The sequence below is a fragment of the Argopecten irradians genome, chromosome 14 (genome assembly GCF_041381155.1).
Source record: "Argopecten irradians isolate NY chromosome 14, Ai_NY, whole genome shotgun sequence".
NCBI classification, from domain to species: domain Eukaryota; kingdom Metazoa; phylum Mollusca; class Bivalvia; order Pectinida; family Pectinidae; genus Argopecten; species Argopecten irradians.
The window spans coordinates 27,535,516-27,560,848 of NC_091147.1; the positions used below are offsets into that span (position 1 = coordinate 27,535,516).

General features: G+C 34.1%; 2 protein-coding genes across 3 annotated transcripts in view; one reads left to right on the forward strand and one right to left on the reverse strand.

Annotated features, from left to right (window-relative positions):
• Positions 1-1,905: 1,905 nt before the first annotated feature.
• Positions 1,906-25,333, reverse strand: part of LOC138306926 (uncharacterized) — a 119,672-nt gene continuing 96,244 nt past the window's right edge. Inside the window, exons 1-14 of one of the 2 annotated variants that reach the window (XM_069247498.1) lie at positions 11,276-11,339; positions 10,723-10,785; positions 9,987-10,057; positions 9,173-9,215; positions 8,269-8,414; positions 7,347-7,404; positions 6,838-7,007; positions 6,424-6,472; positions 5,553-5,692; positions 5,024-5,054; positions 4,637-4,716; positions 3,842-3,872; positions 2,919-2,998; positions 1,906-1,984 (exon numbers count right to left, since the gene is read on the reverse strand). In XM_069247498.1, coding sequence (XP_069103599.1) covers positions 1,983-1,984; positions 2,919-2,998; positions 3,842-3,872; positions 4,637-4,716; positions 5,024-5,054; positions 5,553-5,692; positions 6,424-6,472; positions 6,838-7,007; positions 7,347-7,404; positions 8,269-8,414; positions 9,173-9,215; positions 9,987-10,057; positions 10,723-10,781 — 960 coding nt within the window. In that variant the 5' untranslated portion in view covers positions 10,782-10,785; positions 11,276-11,339 and the 3' untranslated portion in view covers positions 1,906-1,982. Of the gene's footprint in view, positions 1,985-2,918; positions 2,999-3,841; positions 3,873-4,636; positions 4,717-5,023; positions 5,055-5,552; positions 5,693-6,423; positions 6,473-6,837; positions 7,008-7,346; positions 7,405-8,268; positions 8,415-9,172; positions 9,216-9,986; positions 10,058-10,722; positions 10,786-11,275; positions 11,340-25,333 lie in introns of those variants that run through there. The other variant, XM_069247497.1, reaches the window with a different exon arrangement.
• The window catches only part of LOC138307351 (filamin-A-like), a 23,645-nt gene continuing 19,411 nt past the window's right edge, over positions 21,100-25,333 (forward strand). The window contains exon 1 of the mRNA XM_069248047.1: positions 21,100-21,596. Coding sequence (XP_069104148.1) covers positions 21,275-21,596 — 322 coding nt within the window. The 5' untranslated portion in view covers positions 21,100-21,274. The remainder of the gene's footprint in view (positions 21,597-25,333) is intronic.

A 25,333-nucleotide genomic window follows, 5' to 3' on the forward strand; every position in this document is an offset into this window, starting at 1 on the left:
TATATGAATTAACTTGTATTATTAATGTATATGCTGCTTTTGTAATTTGTACCCTAAAAAACTGTTTATATTGCATTTTTCAGTCATCTGACCCGAAGGGTCGGGATGACCTACAGTCGTCATGTTTCGTCCGTCGTCGTCCGCCGTGCGCTGTGCGCCGTCCGCCGTCCGTTAACTTTTCACATTTTGAACTTCTCCTCAAGTTCTACCGGTGCGATTTAGCTGAAACTTACCTGAAATGATCCTGACATGGTCCCGACAAAGTGTTGTTATTTTTCGGGTCGATCTGAAATCCAAGAAGGCCGCGACAGCCACCATCTTGAAAAAACATTTTGAACGTCTTCTCAAGTTCTACCGGTGCGATTTCACTGAAACTTGCATGAATGATCCTGACATAGTTCCGACAAAGTGTTGTTATTTTTCGGGTCGCTCCGACATCCAAAATGGCCGCCACAGCTGCCATCTTGAAAACACATTTTGAACTTCTTCTCGAGTTCTGTCGGTGCGATTTCACTGAAACTTGCATGAAATGATCCTGACATGGTCCTATCAAAGTGTTGTTATTTTTCGGGTCAACCCGAAATCCAAGATGGCCGCCACAGCCGCCATCTTGAAAATACATTTAGTTCTTCTTCTCAAGTTCTACCGGTGCAATTTGGCTGAAACTTGCATGAAATGATTCTGACATGGTCCCGACAAAGTGTTCTTATTGTTCGGGTCGATCCGAAATCCAAGATGGCCGCCACAGCCGCCATCTTAAAAACACATTTTGATCTTCTCAAGTTCTGCCGGTGCAATGTGGCTGAAACTTGCATGAAATTATCCTGACATGGTCGGACAAAGAATTATCGTTTTAAGGGTCGATCTGAAATCCAAGATGGCCGCGACAGCCACCATCTTGAAAACATATTTTGAACTTCTTCTCAAGTTCTACCGGTGCAATTTGGCTGAAACTTGCATGAAATGGTCCTGACATAGTCCCGACAAAGTGTTGTTATTTTTTGGGTCGATCCGAAATCCAAAATGGCCGCCACAGCCGCCATCTTGAAATACATTAAGATTTTCTTCTCAAGTTCTGCCGGTGCAATTTGGCTGAAACTTGCATGAAATGATCCTGACATGGTCGGACAAAGAATTATCATTTTTAGGGTCGATCCAAAATCCAAGATGGCCGCCACAGTTGCCATCTTTAAAACACATTTTGAACTTCTTCTCAAGTTCTACCGGTGCAATTTGGCTGAAACTTGCATGAAATGATCCTGACATGGTCCCGACAAAGTGTTGTTATTTTTCGTGTAGATCTGAAATCCAAGATGGCCGCCACAGCCACCATCTTGAAAACACATTTTGAACGTCTTCTCAAGTTCTACCAGTGCAATTTGGCTGAAACTTGCATGAAATGATCCTGACATGGTCCCGACAAAGTGTTGTTATTTTTCGGGTCGATCTGAAATCCAAGATGGCCGCCACAGCCACCATCTTGAAACACATTTTGAACGTCTTCTCAAGTTCTACCGGTGCTATTTTACTGAAACTTGCATGAAATGATCCTGACATGGTTCCGATAAAGCGTTGTTACATCACTGGTTGATCCCAAATCGAAGATGGCTACCATGACACTATATCTAATAAATTTCCTATATGATTATTGCCAAGGTAGTCAGATGGACCGTTAAGGCCCTTTGGCCTCTTGTTTGTTTCTAACGTGCCATTTTCATGCAATTTGCTTTGGGTACTTACTTGTTTTTATTTTGTGTTATATGTTACTTTGTTTGTCGTATTAATAACACTAGTGTTAAAGTGATCTGGTCATACCATATGCAATGGTAAATAAATATCTTGTATATTGTGTCTAGACTCAGTTAATAAGTTTTAAAGTTGAAAGAAATATAACAAAGCTGAAGATTTATTTAATATATTTATTTTGTTATAACACATATATTTTTCATGATTTTCATCACTTTCACATATGGGTTGACCATTTCTGCAACAAAAAGGAACAATGATTGGAACTTATTAAATCATATGATCTCTCACAAAGTACTTATTTAAGCAATAGCTTTATTTTAGCGTTTTTTGCGATGTCTTTAAAGTGCTAGTTCATGCCCAGCGCTAGAAACTGTAAAACGGTATTTCCGCTTTGAACCACTGAATGATGCAGTAGATCATTATTTATTTGTTCACATTTGCGCTAAAATTTAATCGCGCTAAATAATTACGTTAACAATATCCGCTATGTTGAATATACCAAACAAACACCGGTATATATACATTTAAACATCGATAAGTAGTATTCATGCAATTCATTACAACATTTATGTAAAGGATATCTAGCCGCATTCCACATGTCTTGTGAAAATCAAAACCGGGTGTCACCATTAGTAATATAGTATAAAGACATCGTTGTAAACTTTACAATTTTAAATAGACAATAATTTGAATATGGACACTGACACTCTAACACTTCGGATCAATTTGATCGTTTTCTCACTGTTTCTTGAGAGAATCTGACAACATCTTATCAGAGGTCATATCCTAATAACTTTTATACTACATGTACATCAGTCTATCAAGCTACAACATTTGAAAACAACATCTTGTCAAACAATGTATATGCATGCACACGGTGTTCTTTAGGCAAAATGGCTATTTATAGAAAAATTATTCTGACAACTATGCTAGATAATTCATCTGCTAAACTTTATCATCAAGGCGTTTGACGCTGTATTGGCATTGATTCATTTAGCTGGTGACCATAACGTGACCCCTAATGGGATGTTTTCAGAGAAAATGACTCCTTATGGGATGTTGCCACAGAACGTGACCCATAATGGGATCTTGCCAGATCCACTGTATAACGAAGTGAGAAAGAATCCTGCACTTTGATCAGATCGATCTGAGATAAAAAAAATACTTACAGTTTTCTTCGTGATGAAGGTGGCCATGGAGTAAATTACTCAAGTGTTGGAATTCCTGTTGTAAGCTGTTCAGAAGATCACTGGAAACAAATATTACTTACATTATTGGAATATAGATATGTCGTACTTACTGGTTGTTGGTGGTATACATACACACATACAAACATACGCACACCCAAATGATACAAAATACAACCATTGTAAAAACAATGACTTGATCTAAGATACATTATTGACGTATTTTTCACATAAACTTTTCAATCAAAGCTGTCCCTTAACCATGTTGTCTTCATTTAAAAAAGGGGAAATCACTCGTCAGCAATTCCGATATAATTTTCTAAGGTATCACGCTACCAAATCAACAGGTGCCGTCCCAATAACCACACTATATAATATGTATTGCCATAACTGTCATGGAAAATTAATTGCAGACAAAATTTGCAGGTAAATAAGCCGACTGTGTCTAAGTGTTGATACACGGATTGTTGGTACTCACACATGTCGTAAATGCTATTTTCCGTCAAACATGAAATTCTAAAGATAATAATTACTTCACAATTAGTATTCAAGCTATTTCACGGAATTACTCGGAAGTAAAAACCCAATACTGTAATTTGACATATTTGCCTTCTTCCCTAACAATTTATGCCACAACTTTTGTCACATAATCTATTTCAAATGTAGACATCTACTGAAAATTACAACAAAGTCATTTTTATGCAACATGCTAAGTAAAACATATACCTATATACACAAACATATTATCATCAAACTAACATGTTTCAATATGATTTTCGACATTTCATATGATAAGGGGATCTTATAGTGAGGTATTTTTTCACTTTATTGGTAATCGATATATACATCAAAATAAATGAAATGCATCAATTAATGGTTAATGGAAATCAAAATTTTATACTTACGCAGTATTTCTTGTCTCGACATTCAGGGGATCTGTAATATAGAAATTAAGATTTCGGTTATTCAATTTTTAATTTTATCAAATTATCCAAAAAGTTTGCATTTCAAATCAGATAAATATTTCTTAAAGATAACTTTGTAATTTTTATAACAGTGTAATTCTACCAAAATCATCAACTTTTAAAAGAAATTTGCTCATCAACTTTGATGTTAATGAGCCGTATGCCCTATGACTTTCTCGAAAATGTGTCTATACTTGATGTCTCACAGACGCTTCAATTATTTGCCTGCATATTCTATTAAATATATGCTTAATTATAAGCGACAGTATAATTATATATTGAGTTAGGAATCCATATATATCATATATGTTCGGATGTAGTTTTCCAGACAAACCATGTGAATACTGCTTGTCAACTGGTGATACCATGGTATAGATAACATTTTAGAGGCGTAATACTGATTGTGCGAAATCAAATCGCCACAAAATAATTTGTAGTTCTTTGAACTTATATCTTGACCTAAAAAAAGCCATGCAAATTATTGTTCTCACTGTATTTCATAAATGATCTGAAAACGTCCCATATGAGGTCAGATTCTGATGTTACTTCCGCATTTGTTGACGGGACAAAATAAAAATAAAAAAGAACAATGTCTTCACACCATTTTTTCTGTGCGAAGACACTTCACCAAAAAGAGCAATATAGCTACATACGTATATATACATGATGCAGCTAGCATTAAAGGTCATCAGAGCTTGACCCCGGATGGGATGCAATTTGATCGGATATACTTACGATGCATATCAGGCGTGATAAAGGGACTAAACAGATCACCGAGATGCTCAATCTGGGTTTGCAAATCACCGAGTAAATCACTTAAAAGGAAGAATTGTTTTCGAGTAAAAATACCTGAGACATAAGTCTGATAAAAAAGATATGAATTGGTGACGTTATTGATGATAGTGATGTTACGGTATTTTGCACTCTGTCTTTGCATTTAATGTAGCCTTATTTACCAATTAGCCTTTGCCAGATAAACCATATTCCCCACTTTGTATTTCAAACCAAATGAATCAACTCTTATTATGCTAATCTAATGTGCTTATTTGAAATATATCGTAATAGAAATATTTATTAGGATAGTAATATCATAGCAATATATTCTTTATCTATCAAACTTACCCGAGATTTCTCTTCTGGGCAGATGTCTGGGCTGGAACAAATAAATACTTTGTTTTAATTCATGACTACACATTGTGTGTGAATTAAGAACTCTTATCTGTAAAAAATGTTTAAGCATTTAAGTGTCTGCAATACAACTACGTATGTATATGGGATTCATATTCAAAATAAATACAAAAAAAGATTTCAACGAAAGGAAAATGAGTAAGAATATATCAGAAAATCGAACTTCCTACCTACGCCCTAAATGCGCGTAAGGATATAAAGAGTCATTGAAATACTGAATTAGTATAGCATTATATTAAAAAATTGAAAATGTTAATAACCGTTTCTCTTTCGAGATGCACAGCAAACATCATCGATAAACTGACGTTTTCTTGAGTAGTGCTCTCGTTGGCAAACATGTTAGGAAAGTAGTCCCTTGGTTTAAAATTGGATGCTCTCGGATCACCCACGAGATCAATGTAAAACAGTTACATCCGAGGAGTTCCGATTGGGATGTTTACTAAACATAATGGCGACTACTTACCACTCTGAAGGACCGTAGACAGGAGGTCTGTGCCTTGCTGAGCTGCCATTTGGGATAGTCCTTCGAAAACAGATTGGAAGGATAGACCGAGACCAGAGAAAGCCTGATTTAATTGGTCTCCAATGCCGGACAAAAATTCACTGAAATACGAAATTAAAAATTGAGAAAAATAAAGATATTCTATTAATTCATTCACCTCTGAAAATTTATATGTATACGAGTTAAATCATATATGTTATATTTTTTAATTCATATTAATATCAAAAACTGTTCTGAATCATCGATGAAAGAATTAATATCAATTTAATCTGATTTCTAGTAGCTATCAACGTAAAAAAAAATGAAACCAGAGCTATATCATCACATAATTTGAAAAGTGTTGTTTTCTCTAAAAAAATAAAATAAATAAATAAACAACAAATTGATTTTTACTGAGTTGAGAATTCATTGGGAATATATTTCTTTCACTACTTGTTTTACTGTGAAACCGTGCATTTATTTAGAATAATTATATTAACGTATGTCTATGTAATATACCCGTTATTTCATGTAACCTATACTTCCAGCTTTTCGCATTTGTTTGTCAGCTTTCATCGCGAAACAAAAAGTATTAATTTTGACTTTTTTGACATTGCGGAGGAAACAAGACATCTAAAATTATCGTAATTGACGTGACTGCGTAGTACATTTGTATTTATACAATTTCGTCTATTTCGCTTTTTGCGTATTATGCAGCGGTTGACATGTTTCAATATCTAATCTTAACAGTTCGTCATATTAATAGATCGTAATCGCAACATATCAATATGTCTGGGAAAGAATTTTAGGAATTTGAAGAAATGAACTTTTTTCACTAATTGTATGTACTCACTGAGCATTCCTCTTCTGAGCATCTGTGTGTGCGAGGTTAGCAGCAAGATCTGAAATGGGGCATCTACAGTCAATTGTTATTTTCAATATGTTTTGTTTATGGGGAAAGTGGTAATAAACTTTATGGTTCCCATTTCAAATATATTGGGCATCTTTAAAGGCTAAACATTTTTCTAACTAATACAACTTTCCGTCTGTGAAAACTACTACCCGGCAGGTAAAGGGAAGAATTGTATACTTGTTATGTTCATTACGTAATTCGAAAAGAGGCGCTATTTAAAAAAAATCTTTTCTACATATTTCCCGCCTCTAATTTTCGTACAACCATATGTATATTTTCTAATATTTTTTAGTTTTGAATTAGCACCCATAATATGGACCTCTTAGCAAATCTTTCCTGGAATTATAAACATACGTTGAGCTCCATTAGCGACTACCATAGCGCCACCCTGAAGCGCCTGGCTGAGAAGATCAGATCCCTGCTGAGATGCAGTCATTGCTAGTCCCTGGAAGGTAGTTTGGAAGGCCTGGCCGAGATTAGCGAAGGTCTGTGACAACTGGTCTCCAATGTTGTTGAAAAACTCCCTGAAATATACCAGAACGTGCCAGGTTTGATGGTGGCGGAAAACTGGATTACCCAGATTCAAACTCGTGACCCAGAGGCGGAGGTCTTGCATTCAGCCACCGCGTGACCATCTCTATAAAAAATTAGCACTACTTGTTCCACCTGTGATACGTCTAAGCTGAGTCTAGTATTTTAGCAGCTATTTGACGTAGATATGATAAGATGATCAAAATAGACAGAAGCATTGTTCGCACGTAATTTTAGCTTCTTGCGTTTGTTATTTAGTCACAGAGAAGTATCATGACCCCCTTCTCAATTGCAAAGTTTATTTTTCATAATGTTTAAAATTATTATCATACTTAGCGCCACGTTTTTGTACATCAACCATGTTGCTGTGCTGAAGCCCATCAAGTACACCTGTAATTACATAATATTTAATATAAACGATAAATACATCATCACATTGAAATTATAACATCTTTCTTAACTTTGATATGTCACAGAGACAAAAGTTTTCTTCCCGGCCATGTTGAGACCGAAAACGCTGAATATTAAAGGATTGTGTAGCGGGTTATGACCCTCCACTATCGAAATATTCACTGATTTGTTTAGCTTTATTGATAATCATTAATCAATTAAAATGTTTTTGAGTATAGTTTAGAAAGACTCTCCACCACTAGCAAATATCTTAAATTGTAATGGAAACCGCAAAATTAAATAACCTGGAATGTCACGTAACTGTAACTTCAGCACCGTGCTTCAATAACACTAAATGCAACACGTTATATGCAGCCCATATAAACATTTAAGGTGAGAATGTATGTAGGTTTAAAAGTAATTCAAGTCCATCCTCTCCTATTGGTTTTGTCATTATCAGTGTCATTAAAATTTATGAAATGAAAAGCAAAAGGTTTCTATACACATTGATGACATAATAAAACATATATAGATAGCCTAAAATAAGCTTACAACACCAAACATATGCACAATTTCCTGCGTAATATATGATAAGAGTAGAGATTCATTTCGTTCTTTTCCCTTCTGGCGCAGTGATAGTCAACTACCAGCGTTATAAAAATCTATATTTTATTTATTTGAACAAAATTGTTCAGAAGGCGTGATGAGTGTAGTATTAACGGTAAGTTAGAAACTTTTGAGACTCCATAACATCGTTGTACAATCCCATTTAAAAAAAAGATAAAGTCGTTCCAGAAAGGTAGTGGGTCTTTAAGAAAAATTTGTTGTTTCGACGGACCACAACAAATTCAAAACGTGACTTACCGTTCAGGACACCGGCGATCGGTTGGAGACCAGTTTGAATAATGGATGACAAAGCATCAGATCCGTGTTCGGGAGTTGTACTAAATGTCTGATGAAGGACATTGCCAACATTTGCGATGGACTGGGTCAATGACCCAAGCAGGTCACTACAATTCATATAAAAGTATAGAGTCTCAACAGAGATAGAAAGCAGTTTTCTTTCATACCTTCAAGTGTAATACTGGCTGGTTTAGGGCAATACACTCATGCCGCCTGAGGCTGTGTTGCATGGCTACCTATGCAATAAAGCCTCGTGACGTCACGGCGTCAACAAAATTTCTATTTGCTCGGTAAAATTTAAACATCTTTTTCCCACAAACTTGACTGGTTTTACCATAAAAGATGCAAACAACGGTTTTTTGTTGAAAATATCACGTAATTTTTCATGTATGAAAAATTGACTTTCAGTCGTGGATTTCTTCGAATTTATTTCAAAATGGCGTGATATTATAGCTGTGAAATTGCAATAAAAGTCGAGGCATGAAAGAATAAGTGTATAAAGGATAGGGATATTCTACCCTCAAGATCACAAAATGTTGCAAAACCCTCGACAAGCCTCGGGTTTTACTACATTTTGTGACCCTTGGGTAGAATATCCCTATCCTTCATATCCACATATGAAAGAGCCTTGTAATATTCACGATTATTGACGATCATTGAAAACATCATCTTACATCAAGTTATAGAGTCTCAACAGAGAAAGAAAGTAGCTGTATTCAATGTTATCAATACTTTTGAAAAATATGATCTTATCAGCAAATGGTGAGATTTGCAATCTCCTTTTCTTTGAATTACTCATATCATATGATGCAAAAACATCAGGACAGATACTCATTTAATTCAGGTGACGTCGCTAAAAACATACCTTAAATCTCTTTTGCCAAACGTGGAGTGGTCAACATTTCCAGCTATTAACAAAATCAAAATGTTGGAGAAAATGATAAAATGTAATCATTAAAACTGAATAAAATTGTGTCCTATTCTGCAGATAATATGCATCTCCAGTTCTGAGCCTAGATGTACTGCATATCAGTATACGATAGTACTCTGGGGTTGTATAAACATTACAACATGTACTAGTACTACAATAAGTGAAAAAATGTAATATTATTGGATTACATGTTACCTGTTGTCTATAAAACCTGTAATAGTGTGTTCTCCATTAATTCACTGATTTGTCACCGGTTTTAGCCGTGAGAGATTTCATGTTTATTTCGCGTTGAAAATGCTTATTATTTTCCTAAATCTCTCTTTTTTTTTTTTTTTTTTTTTTTTTTTTTTGCTTTTGTGTATGGGAGAAAAAGAATAATGCCTATGAGGGTGTGACAACGACATCACAACCCTCGGGGGAATTCCTAAATGTCCAACCCTCGGAAAGCCTCGGGTTGGACGTTCATGAATTACCCCTCGGGTTGTGACCTCGTTGTCACATTCTCTAGGTAGGGAAAGATTACATTTGTCCGTCCATAATTTTATCCCTTTTCGAATTCCTACAATGCACAGTAGATTTACCACAGATTCGGGTATTTGTATACATTTTTGAGACGAACTCCTATGTATGCTGTGCGTCGTCTATACCCTCAGGACTAGAGAGCAGTCGGATCACCTCGTCCTATGTTGGAAGAAGTAGGCGAGGTGTTCCGATTGGACTAGAGACGCGTAAAATGTACTGTACTTACTGGAAGGGTCCAGATGGACGGGGTTGTGGTAGGCATGCTCCACTAGACCCATCACACAATTGTAGTCACACCTAGTGGGAAACATCAATGTAAAAAATACACAAATAACCTACATGTTTTATGAATACGCCCCTTTAACTGTTAAACGTGTAAGGGGGTAAATGGGTTGATCTTATTTTACGCTATGTCAATGTTGTAGAGTGTCCTATATGTTGGTAGATGATGTTTTGTAAAAATCAATACTAATAGCGTTTTCTAGAGTGATTTATGACATTGAATTGATTAAGATTTTATCATTTACTGTATTTTGCTTAATACATAGATATTGATTAATTTATGAACATTATAAAATAGGTTACCATAGACACTGGCGAGGATATACTAATTTTTTCTTTCAGACAACATTCCTTAACCACGATTTTAATGTGATTTCAATTGCGGTAATTATCGATAAAGCTGATACCACATCCACATCTTCCTCCGAAAGTGTCGTTCTGTTGTTATCATATTTTCATAATTTGTTTCTCGGGGTAGATGGTAATAAGATACATGTGGTTATGAAAAGATCCAATGCATAGCACGTGCATGTGCTTCCTACCAATATTCTTAATCAATGAATTATTATGAACTGTTGAATTAATATATCAACACAGACATGAAGAATTGGCCATTGCTTTTCAAAACAATAACATTTAGAGAATTTGTCAGTATCTTAACTTCACATTACGTCACCTACCTCTTTGTTGGTAAGGCGTTCACCGCCACCAAGCAGGCTACGATCAATAACAGCTTCATAATGCTGTAATGTAAACACAGTATTTATGAGCACATTCAGTATACGAATTATTTACACGGATGTCGCGGGAAAAGATCAATCTACAATGTACCTATAATATGCATGGTAAATGGTTCATAATTAATCACCGTGAAGAATTATTAAATTAGATTTCTAAACAATGCCGCTACGAAAGGAAAAGTGAATGAAGTTACTATAATTAGGCTTAAAATATTGAACTTAACTAAAATTCACGATTTTGACCGCAGTGATATTCAACTAACGCATGGTAATTACATAGTGTAGGGCGACGGCGGGAAACGTAAGACAGCCCGCCTTTAAAGATATGACATTTAGACTAATTGAAGTAAATTGTTTCGAAGATTATAATAAGTGTGTTGTATTAACGGTAAGCTTATAGCATTTCCGAATCTACAAAATCATCAATCTCGTTTTACATTCCCACGGTAAAAATTAAAAGTCGTTTTGGAAAGGTAGTGGACCATTAACTTACCTTCGCTGATGTGTTTTCAGAATTGAAGACACTGCCCAAAAAGTTCTATATATGGCGATAACTTATCAGTCAATATGCTGACATTTCAATCACGTGATGACCATTTCAAGACAAAGATAAGGTGACTATGGATCTAGACTATGAACAAAGATACGAATTCTTATGTGATATTACCATCTGTCAATTGAGAAATTCCAAAGATCATGACTAAATTTGAATAACAACGATTTCATTTTCATTTCAACATATTTTGCTGACATAATAGTCAAAACGACTGAATAACAGCCCAAAGCTTATTTACCCTTTTAATGATCAATAGCGGTCTCTCTGAATGGAAAAGTCAATATCGCAGCAAGAAAAAAAATTAAACCTCACTACTAAATTTTAATATATAGGTCTGGAGAAATAGATACGATACTATTATCTAAATGCAAAGAAACAAATCGTTAAAACCTTAAAATAATGTCTATTTTTTGTAATAGACATCTTTCATTTTGCCCGACACGGAGTACGGACAACGACACCGACACGGACTTCCGAAATTTGGGGGCCGTCAAGAAATGTAGAATAGGCAAAATTGTAACAAATACGTTATAAATAGAATATACTTCTCGTGTCGTATCTTTTAAGGATGTACACCTCTGAGAAGTCAAAATTTTCTTGTATTAAACTTTTTTTCTCGTATAGATTTTTGGAAATAGGAGTTCATACATTACAAGAAAATGGAAGAAAAACATATGTCGGTGTGCTTGTTTTTGAGCTATTGTCACTCAAAAATACCAAGTTGACAAAATATTGGATTTTTTGGGATTTTTGCTGTTTTGACCATATACACAAGAGTTTAAAGCCATAATTTCTTAATGAGATGTGTTTGATATGTATGGAAGTTTGAAGAATTTATTTTTCTGTAGTCTTCTTTAAAAATATAAAAGTTTTGATTGATAAGACTCATATTGTTTCTCAGAATAACAACATATGCTACCCCTACCCCTTAATTTTGAGCTACCAAATACACCATTTTCAGCCATTTTTGCCAAATTTAACCCTTTATAGAAACAGTTGTGGTATTAAACTTTTGTTAATATTTTGCACATCAATAGGGAATGGGTTGTTCTTTCTAAATTAGGCAGAAAAATGGGGGGTCAGTGTGCTTACTTTTTTGCCCCATTTGAATATGTGTTATTTTTCAGTATTTTAGAGTAAAAAATAAAAGTGCTCAAATTACCATCAAATGTAAGAATAAAGTGTCAAAGGCGTATCACTTCACGCAATAATGCTCAATATTTTAATAACCACGAACCTAGTAAAGATTAACAGCAAAAACTAGCTCGATATAGCTAAACATGCTGGTGCAGTGATGATTGAAGTAAAAACAATTTCAGTAAAAAGTGGTTAAACTATGGCTAAACTCAAAGAGGAAAAAGACACAATTTCAAAATGGCCGCCAAATGGGCCATTTCTTAAAATCCCTGTATAAAAAATCTACTGAAAATAAAAATGTAATTTTTTGACAAAATTTACATCTTGCAACTTGCTACAGATATTTATAAAATATATTTGAAAATCTCATAACTTCTTTGATCTTTGTCGAAACGAGACTTCAACGGGACTGAAACCTCAGAAGAATACATCCTTAAGGTTAGACATAATTGCTGGAAGTAGTTTTAAGTTTAAATGGTATCGTTTTCTTTCATTTTATAATGTCAGGTTACACTGAAAATCAATCAAATGTAAACTCAATTAATATAGGCGGTACTATATATACATATTCATTATACAACATCTGGTCATTTGATTGGCGGGATGCAATCAAATTTCGTGTCTTTAAAACATACTACAGGTATAATTCAGTACATTTTTGTTGATATATTTCAAGGAAGTAGATGATATATACAAATATGTACGTTCTTAATATTTTGAAATAAATTGAATTCTGCTTGCAACGTCTATATAACTTTAAATGTGTGATTACTTTCAAATTTGTTAATTGTGTTCATTGTTGAAGTTTATTCATTATACATTTTTGATACAATATGCTTGTTTCGCACCTCAAAATAGTCGTCTGTTACAGCACTGTCCTATCTCTATGCACGTGAAAGCTGACCTACCTGTGTCATGCTTGAGTGCATATGCAGACCGATATCGTATAGTTTTCATTTGATACACAGGCTTGTAACTATTGATATACGGACGACCTCTATATGTGTACCCAGTATTACACAGAGGTGTCCATATATCTACAGAGTCGAAAGCCTGTATATCAATGGTGACAGTGCATGCCCGGTAACAATTTCTTATATAACTTATTTTTTTTTGGTTTAAATACATAAACTTTCAAAGGTGAAGTTGATCAGTGGCTTAGGAAGATAAAACGTTATGAGCGGTAAAGGTCCTCAAGATTTTTGACATTCTTGATTAAAATTGTATAATTAATTATTTAATGACTTACCCGAAATTAAAAGAATTACCTGAACACAACACGTGTTTTCGCGTAATAAATACATATAAGGTTACCATGTGCGCACATTTTATTTAGACGATTAGAAGAATTACGCAATGCATTATGGATAGATAAATAGATGTAGCTGCGTATTTGTTTTTGGGTTTTTTTTTCATTTCCTTATAATTGATTTTTATTTATTTTCATACGAAATCCAACTCTTTGATTGTTTTTCTTCCTATACTATAGTAAGGCGAATTTGATTTGTTGAATTTGTTTTTTGAGACAACCCCCGAATTTTGGAAGTCCGTGTCGGTGTCGGTATCCGTACTCTGTGTCGGGCAAAATGAAAGATGTCTATTTGTCGTTTTTAGAACAAATTCATTTTATTTGTAAATGTACATGATTTCTTAAACATTCAGATGTGTTCCAAAATATAAACATTTTGCGATACGTGGTAGGTATTGTTTCCATTGAACAGGTGATAGCGTGGTCGGAGTCGTGCATGAACATTCTTAGTGACCGTCACGAAATACAAAGCCAAGGAGAAATTACATAAATGTTACCTATATATGATCACCTTATCATGATAACAGTTTCATGGCTCTACTAGAGAGTACAGTCAAACCTGTCTAATGGACCACCCAAGGGCCCAAGAAAAATGGTCTTTTATAGCAACGTGGTCTGTTTTTGGCAGAGCAAATTGGGATAAAATTAATGTTTTATGACCCTAAAAGTGGTCTTATAAATCAGGTGGTCTTTATATAATGGTGATCGCTAAGACAGGGTTGGCTGCCTGTAGGAACAGGATTGTGTATTACTGCGACCCCTTTTTCTCATGAAAACCTAATGAATTGCAAAAACAGTTGTTCCCATACAAAGCAACCACAAGATATAACATAACACTGTTTATATTGTTGTATTATTTTTATTTTATTGCTGGATATCTAGAGTAATGTGCCATAATTTGGAGAAAGTTCGATATGCTTTGTTTTCTTCAGTAACCTATTGGAACTTATTAGATTTCATGATGAATCAAGCTGTGAAAAATCATTTAAAGGCACGCAGAAACATGCTTGATGCAACAGCACATATTTCTTGCACTACAATAGTCCATGCATTATGCGTTTTGTAGGTTTAAAATGAAAATTTTTCTGAAAAGTCACTTTTAGTTTAATGCTATCACTGTAAAATATGAAATAAAATGATAGACCTCTTTTTGAAAACAATCTCTAATTTGCATATTAATTACAAGAAAAGCATTGGTCAAAGAACACCACCCTGAAGAATGCAGCGTTTGGGCAATGAAGTAAGGAAAGGCATATAGACTCGGGGCGTTTTCAATTATGCGATTTGACAGGTTGGACCTAGTTGTTCGTTTATGATGGACCTCGTGATTTTATATTGTTTTCAGGCGAGCCTTGATAAATATGTTTATAACAATTACGTATATATTAAGGAATTACAACTTTATATTTGTTTCTCTATATCTAAACATGAATAAATCTACGATTTTGTTTAGTGTAAACTCTTTTACTGTAGCTATAATAATCCATACGGAAGTTCTCTTGAACGATTTGGGAAAACCATCTATCACCATATACATATTCATATTGATCGGTCAACTTTTCTAGTCAATGGTAAATCTTCAAATATAGTGTTGCATAACCTTTTGTACTTCGGTGGGTTTTTATCTGTATTTTTGTTATCAATTATTGCTATATTAAAGTACTGCCTTTCACTTAATGTTGAAACTATGCATTCAGTTAAATTCTGCATATTTGTTAGTAATCATACCGTATACATGAAAATGCAGCCTTTGTTTCACTATGTATGATACTCAACTATTTTTAGTGGTAACTCCGGTTTCGTTGCGTCCTATATGTGATCTGTCAGATGTAATTATGATATTTAGTGCCAAATTACAATAACTCTATAAGTTAAGAAATTTCAATTACAATGGCCTACTTAGTTTTGAAACTATGTATTTCAATTCTAGTACATTTTGATGTTTGTAACTAATGTATTAATAGTTGCTTTATCTTTGGAAATTCTGCCCCACTCCCAATAACCCTATCTTTATTGTCTTATTCCTATCTAGTTCTGCCATGACCCACATATGTATTAACCTTATTGTTACTTTATTTTTTTAACCTACCTCTTTCTCTGCCACTTTTTTCTATGCCTCATACATATTACGTTATTATGATTAGTCTTGAACATTATTGATGTAAGAATGGCACTTGGAGCCTCAGACCTCGTAATACTTCTTTTAAAAGTACACAATATACCGCACTACAATACACAATCAGACTCAAACATGCACATATTGTTAGACATGAATGCATTTTTCTACATTGCATGTTTTACCTGCTCTTCTTAATACTTTGATGTGGTAATATTCACACCAATCCAGGTTCATTTGTCGATCTGTCTTTTATACATGTATGTCATATTATGCTCGTAGTATCCTTGCTACCTCATACGACAGTAATTATCGTCATTATAAGTAAGACAAAATTGAAAGCGCAATCTGTAACCATTCAATGTTTGGCGTTATTACCATTAGTAACACCTGGCTATAGGATAATGAACCAGTCTTCTTAGACTTAAAAGTTTTTGCTAAGCCACTCAGATATGACGTAACGTTTTGTTTAAGTTTGACTTGACTAATTAAAATCGACGATACATAACGTTACGTTTGATTTGATTGGCTAAGTCTAAACTGAGGTCTAAGAATATTCCATGATCCTGAAACCAGGTTATGCCCTGAAATAGATAATTCTATGTTTTTTCTACCTGGCAAACGTCTTTTTAGATACGATTGATAGAGATAAGCATGGTGAGATATAGCAATTTATATTGGTGAAACCATTACCTGTTAACGTCGTTTTATTTCGAGTCAAATCACCTCATCAGTTGGGTAGTATCTTCATTGGTATATTACATCGAACATCCAACCAGAATGCCCAAACTAAAAATGCTTTCCTTACTTATTTTACTACCAACCTCCAAACGTTGCAATCCGAAAATTCCGTTCAATGTTGCCTTGTCGGGAATTTTAAAGATGTTTATTGCATTTTTCGCAGTGAAATATAAAGTTCTACGGTGAAGTTAAAGCGATATACTTTTTATAATTTTCACTCGCTTTGGGCCAATCGGAATGCAGCATTGACAGTGAAAATATAATTTTTAACCCCTAGAGTGCCACAGAGCCTATATATAGGCTCTATGATACTACCGTTGAGTGCCAAAGGGCCTTTTTTTAGGCTCTCTGAAATTCGGCAGTTTAACAATAGTGATGACGTCATCTAACTATTCTGCAACGTCATTTTCGCGCTCCAGATCGGCTCGACGGGAAAATGGCGACGTGATTGTTTGCTCCAAGGTTTCGACTTTTTTCACCTAAGAACAATGGCTTTATTTATCGACGGATTTTTACCAAATTTAGTATAACAATACGAAATTGTCTGCTCTCTCAGTTCATACTATTTGCTGAGTCTTTCGATGTTTCATTTTCAAAATATCATTATTTTTGCACCGTTAAAACTCCATGAAACTTTCTTTTTTTTTTACAAATAGCGTGAAAATGCTTGCTCATAGGACACGGTTTTCTAAAAAAAACAATATAAATTAAAATTACTGATGTATGATCTGTAAGAGTAGATAATTTTCTGGATGTTTGGCAACTTGTTTAGAATCAATGAATAAATAAAATCAGGTAGATCTATATTGCAAAATTGACCATGTGAAAAGACGTTTCAGCCGAAATTGAGCATAAGAAGTCTATTCGTAGCAGTAAAATACTTAAAATTCCAAATGCATGTGCATTGGTGCCTGTCAGCCATGTTGTTTTCTGATTTGTCCTAAGTTACAATATGCATGTTCATAGGAAGCGGGACATATAAATGAAAAGAAATCACCTCAAATACTGTTCGAGAATTACCTGTAGCGGTAAAAAGAATACGGACGGCTGAAGAACGACGGACAAAAGGCGATAATTAAGTATATAAAATTTACGTTATATAATTTAATTTTAAGGGATTTATGCTTAAGAGCAACATAAAATGCACAGGTATTAACGCAATATATCAATATCATAAATATACGAGAACATTGATTGACAGTTGCATTCTTATCTGTTGAAATAAGCACAGGCACAAAACATGTTTTATGTTAAATACAAATGTATGCTTAGACAAATAGCTCTCGTTCGCTTGAATGTTAATAATTACCGACATATCAAATGTACGTCAATAAATATCGACATCACCAAAAATAAGTAACTAACAAATCAACTTTAGTCGATTGTAGGATATTTTTTCGCGGGCTTTTTGGTGTACTCGCGCGGCTGGCAATACTGTTCAGATTTCTCTCTGATTAATGTGAATAACTTACACATATACATGCATACGATTTAATGCGGACTCGTTCGCCTTATTAATCTTTCTGAAAAAATAGATTTTGAAAATGCACAAAGTCTGCACCGGGAAAAAATTATATCATTTGTTCGAATTCCTTATCTTAAAGATGCTCCACCGCTGACGAATAGTATTTTTTCACTATCAAAAACAGGAGCAGACAAATTAGTATTTTTCTTCAGTTATAAAAGTTACTAACTTAACATCATTACCACCATTGAAAAGTTTGAGCTTCTAATTTTACTTCAAGTTAAAAATATGAAAAATAAATAATTGCATCCCGAAAAAATTCCGTCGCACTATATCCTATATGGAATGAAGTAGTGATTGCGCATGCACCAAAGGCGAAATAAATTATCTTATGTTATTTTTTGTGTTAATTAGGCATATATATACACGATTAAACACAAATTATTGTTCAAATGACGACTATCATTTATGCTCTGTCGGCGGTGGAGCATCTTTAAAATAAAGAAATATATGAAGTGAAGTTATCGATTACACCTACCTCGGTAGCCATTACGATACTATCACTGTTTTGGGTACTTGGCTTGCTATGTTGCGGTTATATATACCACAGGCGTTAGGCTCTATAGACATGTTTCTCTCTATTACATATATATATGTAATACTGTGACACAGTATTACCTTGTATAATATAAATAAAGAGAGATAAATAGATAGAGAGAGAGAACTATCTATAGAGCCAAACCCCTGTGCTTATACCGTATCGCTGTACCATTCTCTCGTTCCCCCATCCACCGCTATCATTTATTTACCGAAAGGATATACAATGTATCTCGGTTGCTGACCGTCTGTTTTTCCTATATCATTCTTAGTTTCTTATACATTTTAGAGTGATACAAATGTGCGAATACGGTACGTTCAAGGAATTTCCGTCGATTACAAGTAAGACACATGCATACATGTACAGATGACGTCACGAAGAATAAATGTTGTTTGGTTTTCTGTTTGGAATAAAATGTGATTTGAGACGATACATTGTTTTTTATTTCAACGATTCATATAATTCTATTTAAAAACTTCTGTTAAAATATCTGAAAATAGACATATAGCACATGACCTTAAACGCTACATCAACAGTTTCGGGTCAAAAGTCTTTCCGCATTGTTAAATTTTCCTATATATTTGTTTTATTTTCATTTTATCTTTGAATTTTTCTTATCTCTTTATTAGTGGATTTTTTCCAAATTCATCTATATGTTCAGCTCATTATATTTGCATAGCTCTCCAATGTTAATTTTTTTAAGATATCATTAGTTTTGTGCACATCTCAAAGCTGACACCTTCCTTTCCTTGTTATGCTAAACACGGCGATGAAGATGTTTTTTTGTTTATAAAATATGTTTTTTCTCAAAAGAATCAGTGACGAGAAACTATGCAAATATCATGAGCTGAAAGAGTAGAAAATTTCCCATTAGTATGTCAAATTTGGTAAAAATTCACTTGGCTAGAAACTGTACACAAACATGTACTTTTATCAGTTGTGCACAATAATATCCATTTTGTGACGAGAGGAATACAGGCTTGCCGTGATAATGACGTGACGTCATCGCTGGTTCTATTGTTCAATTGTTCTACGTCATATTTTTTTCAAATCACATTTTGATCGAAACACGGCTTGGCACTCTCTAAGAGGATTCCTGTGGCACTCAAAGGGTTAAAACAAATAACGTCATTGTGTGCGCGAAAATGACGTCATGTTTTTGTGTTGAAATATGACGTAATGCTCACTCGTAAAAAATACCAAAGTTTCCACCCCATTCGATGAAATGTAAATGGTATTCATTAAGAAACAAGGAATACACTCTATATATCTTGAATGATAGCAAAACAGTAGTTACTATAATGAGAAGAGAAGGCAGGTTTTATGCAAAGGGTTATATATTTATTCCAATACGCATCATTTTCCGACGACTGATCTAGATATAACATGATTCAACGAACTTTCTGTTCATGAGTACCACACTAAGTCTGCGGTTCCCTAAACGGACTTATTTTGGGATTTTTGGCATAAAAATTATTGTCCAAAAGCTAGTCTTCTATAAGTTCCGATTCACCAATCAGCGTATACGTACAGTATGATCAGTTGTAAGTCTGTAATGGAGGCGACGATTAAACCATTAGCTCAACAGACGATTTTGATCAGACTGAATCGTGGTATGCATGTATGTCAATATTTTGATTATTTATACTTGCTTTCTGAATGGAAATTCTAGAATAAAGGCATTTATTTGAGAAATTGTTAGCAGAATACTACAGTAATTCTTATGCTACAATATCATCAGAATTAATCTCTAGGTAAACGAGATTCATTATAGGTCAGGACCAACTAATGATCTTTATTTATAAGTTTTGTGCCTGTTATATTGAGAAATATCAAAACAAATGTGTGGATATGTTTTTTTATTGTATGTATCAAAATAAACTTTCTAGTGCAAAAATAGCACCGAAATACACTGTATGATAAATATCAATGTTGTTGTCTCTTTTGTATACTAATTTTTTTTCGTGGTTCACTTCATTTGCACAACATTAAATCTTCATCTGTTAATGCAAGCAACAATACCGAGAATTAATTTTAAATTGTTTACACATAGGTTTTTTAGCCTGTTGCTGAAATGAAGAACAGATTGTATACCCTAAAAATGTAAATTTACAGCATTCTGGCGTTGTGTATCAGGATAAACCTTTGACTTGATCATATATGTGTTTTAGAGAGTTTTTCTTTTGTTTTTATTTTTTCTAAATATAGATTGACACTAGAACAACTCATGTATGTTATTGTACTTAACCTTCGTTTTAATATAGCCTTTACCTGACATGACTTGTCCATATAAAGACACTGATAAACTCAGGTAGATGGGAGTTGTCCTACCTTGCCGACCGACAGATTCGTTATCAGGTAGGAATGTGATCAATGAATGCATGGGGCGATAAAATTCAGCAGCCACTTCGCAAACACATACTGTCCAGAGTCGCTACACCTGTATCTACACCTTTATGCTACACCTGTATGTTACACCTGTGTGATAAGAGTGTTAATCAATAAGGATTTACCTGTATACAACTGTAAGTTCAGATCAGAAAAAGTCATGGACGATCTTCGGAGGTAAAATGAGTACAAAATTGACTAACGGTTTAACTAACGGGGCGGCTTCGCCCAACCCCGCAGGTTCGGACCGATGGGTGGATATACAACAATCAACATTCACAAACTGGGTTAATGAGCAATTGAGTCAGTATAGCGGTCGTTCTCTTACTGACTTACGGACTGATTTGTGTGATGGAGTACACCTTGTTGCTTTGGTTGAGACTCTCCAGCTTAAGAAGATCGGGAGGGTGTATAGTAAGCCCCAGGGTCAGATACAGCGGCTGGCAAACGTCTCGTTGGCCTTGACCGCCATCACAGAGGACAACGTGAAACTCGTCAACATAGGTATGTCACGTGACTATAATGTTCGTGCACTTCTGCAAGTAAGCATGATGAAGGAAGTGCAAAAGAAATATGCACATTGTGTAGTCACAGGGACATGGTAATAATAAGTTACAGTCTATGTATGTATGGCAGTCTTACGCCTATACATGTACTTAGGATGGGCTAATGACATACAATTGTACTAGATGGTTACCAATTAGCAATTGCATGCAGATTATTATAATAATTTCCCATATCCCTGTGTTCGTAATTTTCACATTTTCATTATTCTTTTTTTTCATCAATGGTATATTTAAAAGGATTTATGCACAAAAAATATAGCCAATTTTCTTTTTTGTATATCTTATCACACCGTAAAATAATTTCATGCAGATTATTATAATAATTTCCCATATCCTTGTGTTCGTAATTTTCACATTTTCATTATTCTTTTTTTCATCAATGGTGTATTTAAAAGGATTTATGCACAAAAAATATAGCCAATTTTCTTTTTTTTGTATATCTTATCACACCGTAAAATAATTTTATGCAGATTAATATTATAATAATTTCCCATATCCCTGTGTTCGTAATTTTCACATTTTCATTATTCTTTTTTTTTTCATCAATGGTGTATTTAAAAGGATTTATGCACAAAAATATAACCAATTTTCTTTTTTGTATATCTTATCATACCGTAAAATAATTTGTGTTTATATAACGTGCAGTTTTGTTTCGGTATACAATACATGGCATTTTTATATCGTGCTTGTAGAAGTATCTATTTACTTCCTTGTACAACACGGGCATGGTTAAAACCTTGGCGAATCCCAAGATACCTGCGCGACATATCAAGATCAAAATTTTATCTCGTGATAATTTATCATTGGTTTTTTGCTCTGACACGACGGCGTTTTATAACCTTTGTTTTATGTTTAAACAATAAGATAGTGGCCACGTGACTATTGAAGAATTTATTATACAAGCACACTGTACATGTTTGTATAGTAGTATAGGACATGCTGTATTTACAGTTAAATAGTTTGGTAACTCTACCCGCCATTCCAAAAAGTCTAACCGCGAAGCTATATATCTGAACTATCATAAACATATATTTGTTTGTATTCGATTTACATCCTATGAACAGTCAGGGTCATTTAAGGACATGTCGGGTTCATGGGATAAAAGAAACCTGTAGTACCCGGAGAAAAACTATCGACATACACTCAGTACCTGAAAACTGCTTGATTGTTTTTTTTAAATCGTCATTCAGAGATGCAGGACTGGTGGTTATGTGCCGGGTTAACTTTTAACCGAAAAAAAAGGAAACACAAACTGGAAATAGCTAGCCTATCGAATCAATTTAACGCACATAGTACCTTTCGTGTTGCATTTAAAAGCGGTATACACTAGTTTCTTTAGCACTAAAAAGAATAAATATTTGTCACTATTGCGAGGTCATTAAAATGTGAAATCAACATACATCAAACTATTTTTCATAAAATGATATACACACTGTATGCATCAATTTGAAACAATGAAAAATAAATCATGAAGTTTGTTACAGATAAATCAAATATTTTATATGATGTATTTAATTCCCTAATGTTAGTTTCATTTGAAGTATACTCATAACAGGAATTATATACATCACATGTAATACGTAATATCAACGTGATAGACTGAATAATTCCAGATGATCCTTACACTAGATTCTAATCTAGATTGTCTGTCTTTAATGGTAATTCATTGTCCAAATGTCCATATGTATCGCTCTAGGTGTGTTGGTAACTGTGACCCTCGAGGTGTTTTGGTCAGCGTCCATATATATATCGCTTGACCGATTCAATCGGTCTGACCACCTGGCTATATATATATATCTATGTTTACATGATAAAATATACAAGTCTGTCTATATATGTACCCACGGGGTACTAGGAAAATTCCGGTAACTTCGGCTGTTTCCGACGACCTTCCTTCAATAGTTTGAGGAAGATACGGAATCTGCCGATATATGTGACCAATAAGTTTCCGTAACAAGCGGATTCATGTAAGTGATGAACTACACTTGTAAGGATTAAAGTTTAATTCGGTAACTGAATCTCGGTCTAAAACCAAATGATTGAGCAACATTGTGTTACACATAGTATTCATAGCTGAAATTGGAACAATTTGAAATGTATTGTTCATCTATTTGATTATGAAATAAATGCATAAAATTTGATTTTCACCTTCGTTAAAAACGAGTCATCGCGGAGTTCCTCAAGGTGGCCCCGCTGTACCATGTAAATTTACATATATAACTAATTAACATAAGAATTTTTATTCGCTCAATATGGCGTTTTACCGATATTGTTATACATGTAATAGCGACCATTATGCTTTTACATACATAAAATACTGATGACGCTAGTCAACAAATTCGCTCCACGGTAGGTTTTCATTTTATATTAAATAGATGGATACAACACTCGAATTCCTTTTGCGTTTTAACTATGATTTTATTCCGTAGAGGTATAATTTTTGCGGTTTTAGTTTTATAATCTCAATCAATGAAAATACGCCCCGTGAAATCTTTTGACCTGTTTATAAGAGACATATATGACTATTCATGTACACTACGAAACAAGTTACAGACCCTAGTTCATTTTAAAAAAATGTTAACAAACACATTTTCAAAACAGCGATACGCTTGACGCTGCTTTGGTCAAGGCCATAAACAAACCTTTAATTACAGTGATAAAACATGAACTGAATTTAACACATTATAAATGACTCCGCGTGAATTGTAAAAAAAAGTGGTCTCTCACAAAAATTGAGCCCAATAAAAAAATGATTTCACAATAAAACATGTACATGTACAGTACGTGTGGTTGTATAGATACGTAATGTAGTTGTTGAAAACGCGTGTTAGAAAGAAGGAATTATTGGCTTCAGAACGTTACCTGATCAGATATCATTACACGTGTCTATTTCATGATTGAAATCGACATATCACGTACAGTGTACCTGTAACTGTACGGTATCGATCGGAGGAATCACAAATAATATATAACACCAATCGATATTAGGGCAACTTGGGGTAAGGAGGGGGATTTGTTTATAGTTTGTCGCGAGGAAGAACTAATATCTCAAACTACAAGAAAATATAAATTATGTTATATGATACATTAATTAGTCCCAATTATTATCATATTTTTTTTTCATTTATTTAGTTTTATTTTGTTTTAATTTTCATTTACGTTAGTTACATTTAAATCAATAATACTTTCAGTCATAAACATAACTTTTGTTAAAAATGTAGTCATTTCAGAGACAATAAGAAACTGATTTTTAAGTGTTTGTACAGTGAAGAGTATCTCTGAATAAACGACTTTTATATAAAAAAAAACTAATTTTCCCGGCTACTTATAGACCCACTACTTTTCCGGAGTAAACCATTAAGGTTTCTTTAAAAGATTGATAACATCAGAAAATATATGCCGATGGCAATGATGAGCTTACAACACCAAACATGATAACAGCGGAGAGACATTTCGCTGTTTTGCAGTCTGGCGCAATGATAGTCAACTACCGAGCGGTATTTAGGACAACGGCGGGAAATATAAGACGACCCGCATTATGAACATTAACGTTTTATTTTTTTTTAAATTAGATTGTTCAGAGGGTGATGATACGTGTAGTATTAAGGGTCAGTTAACAACTTTTGTGACTCTACAAAATTATCGATCTCGTTTTACATTCCCATTTTAACAATT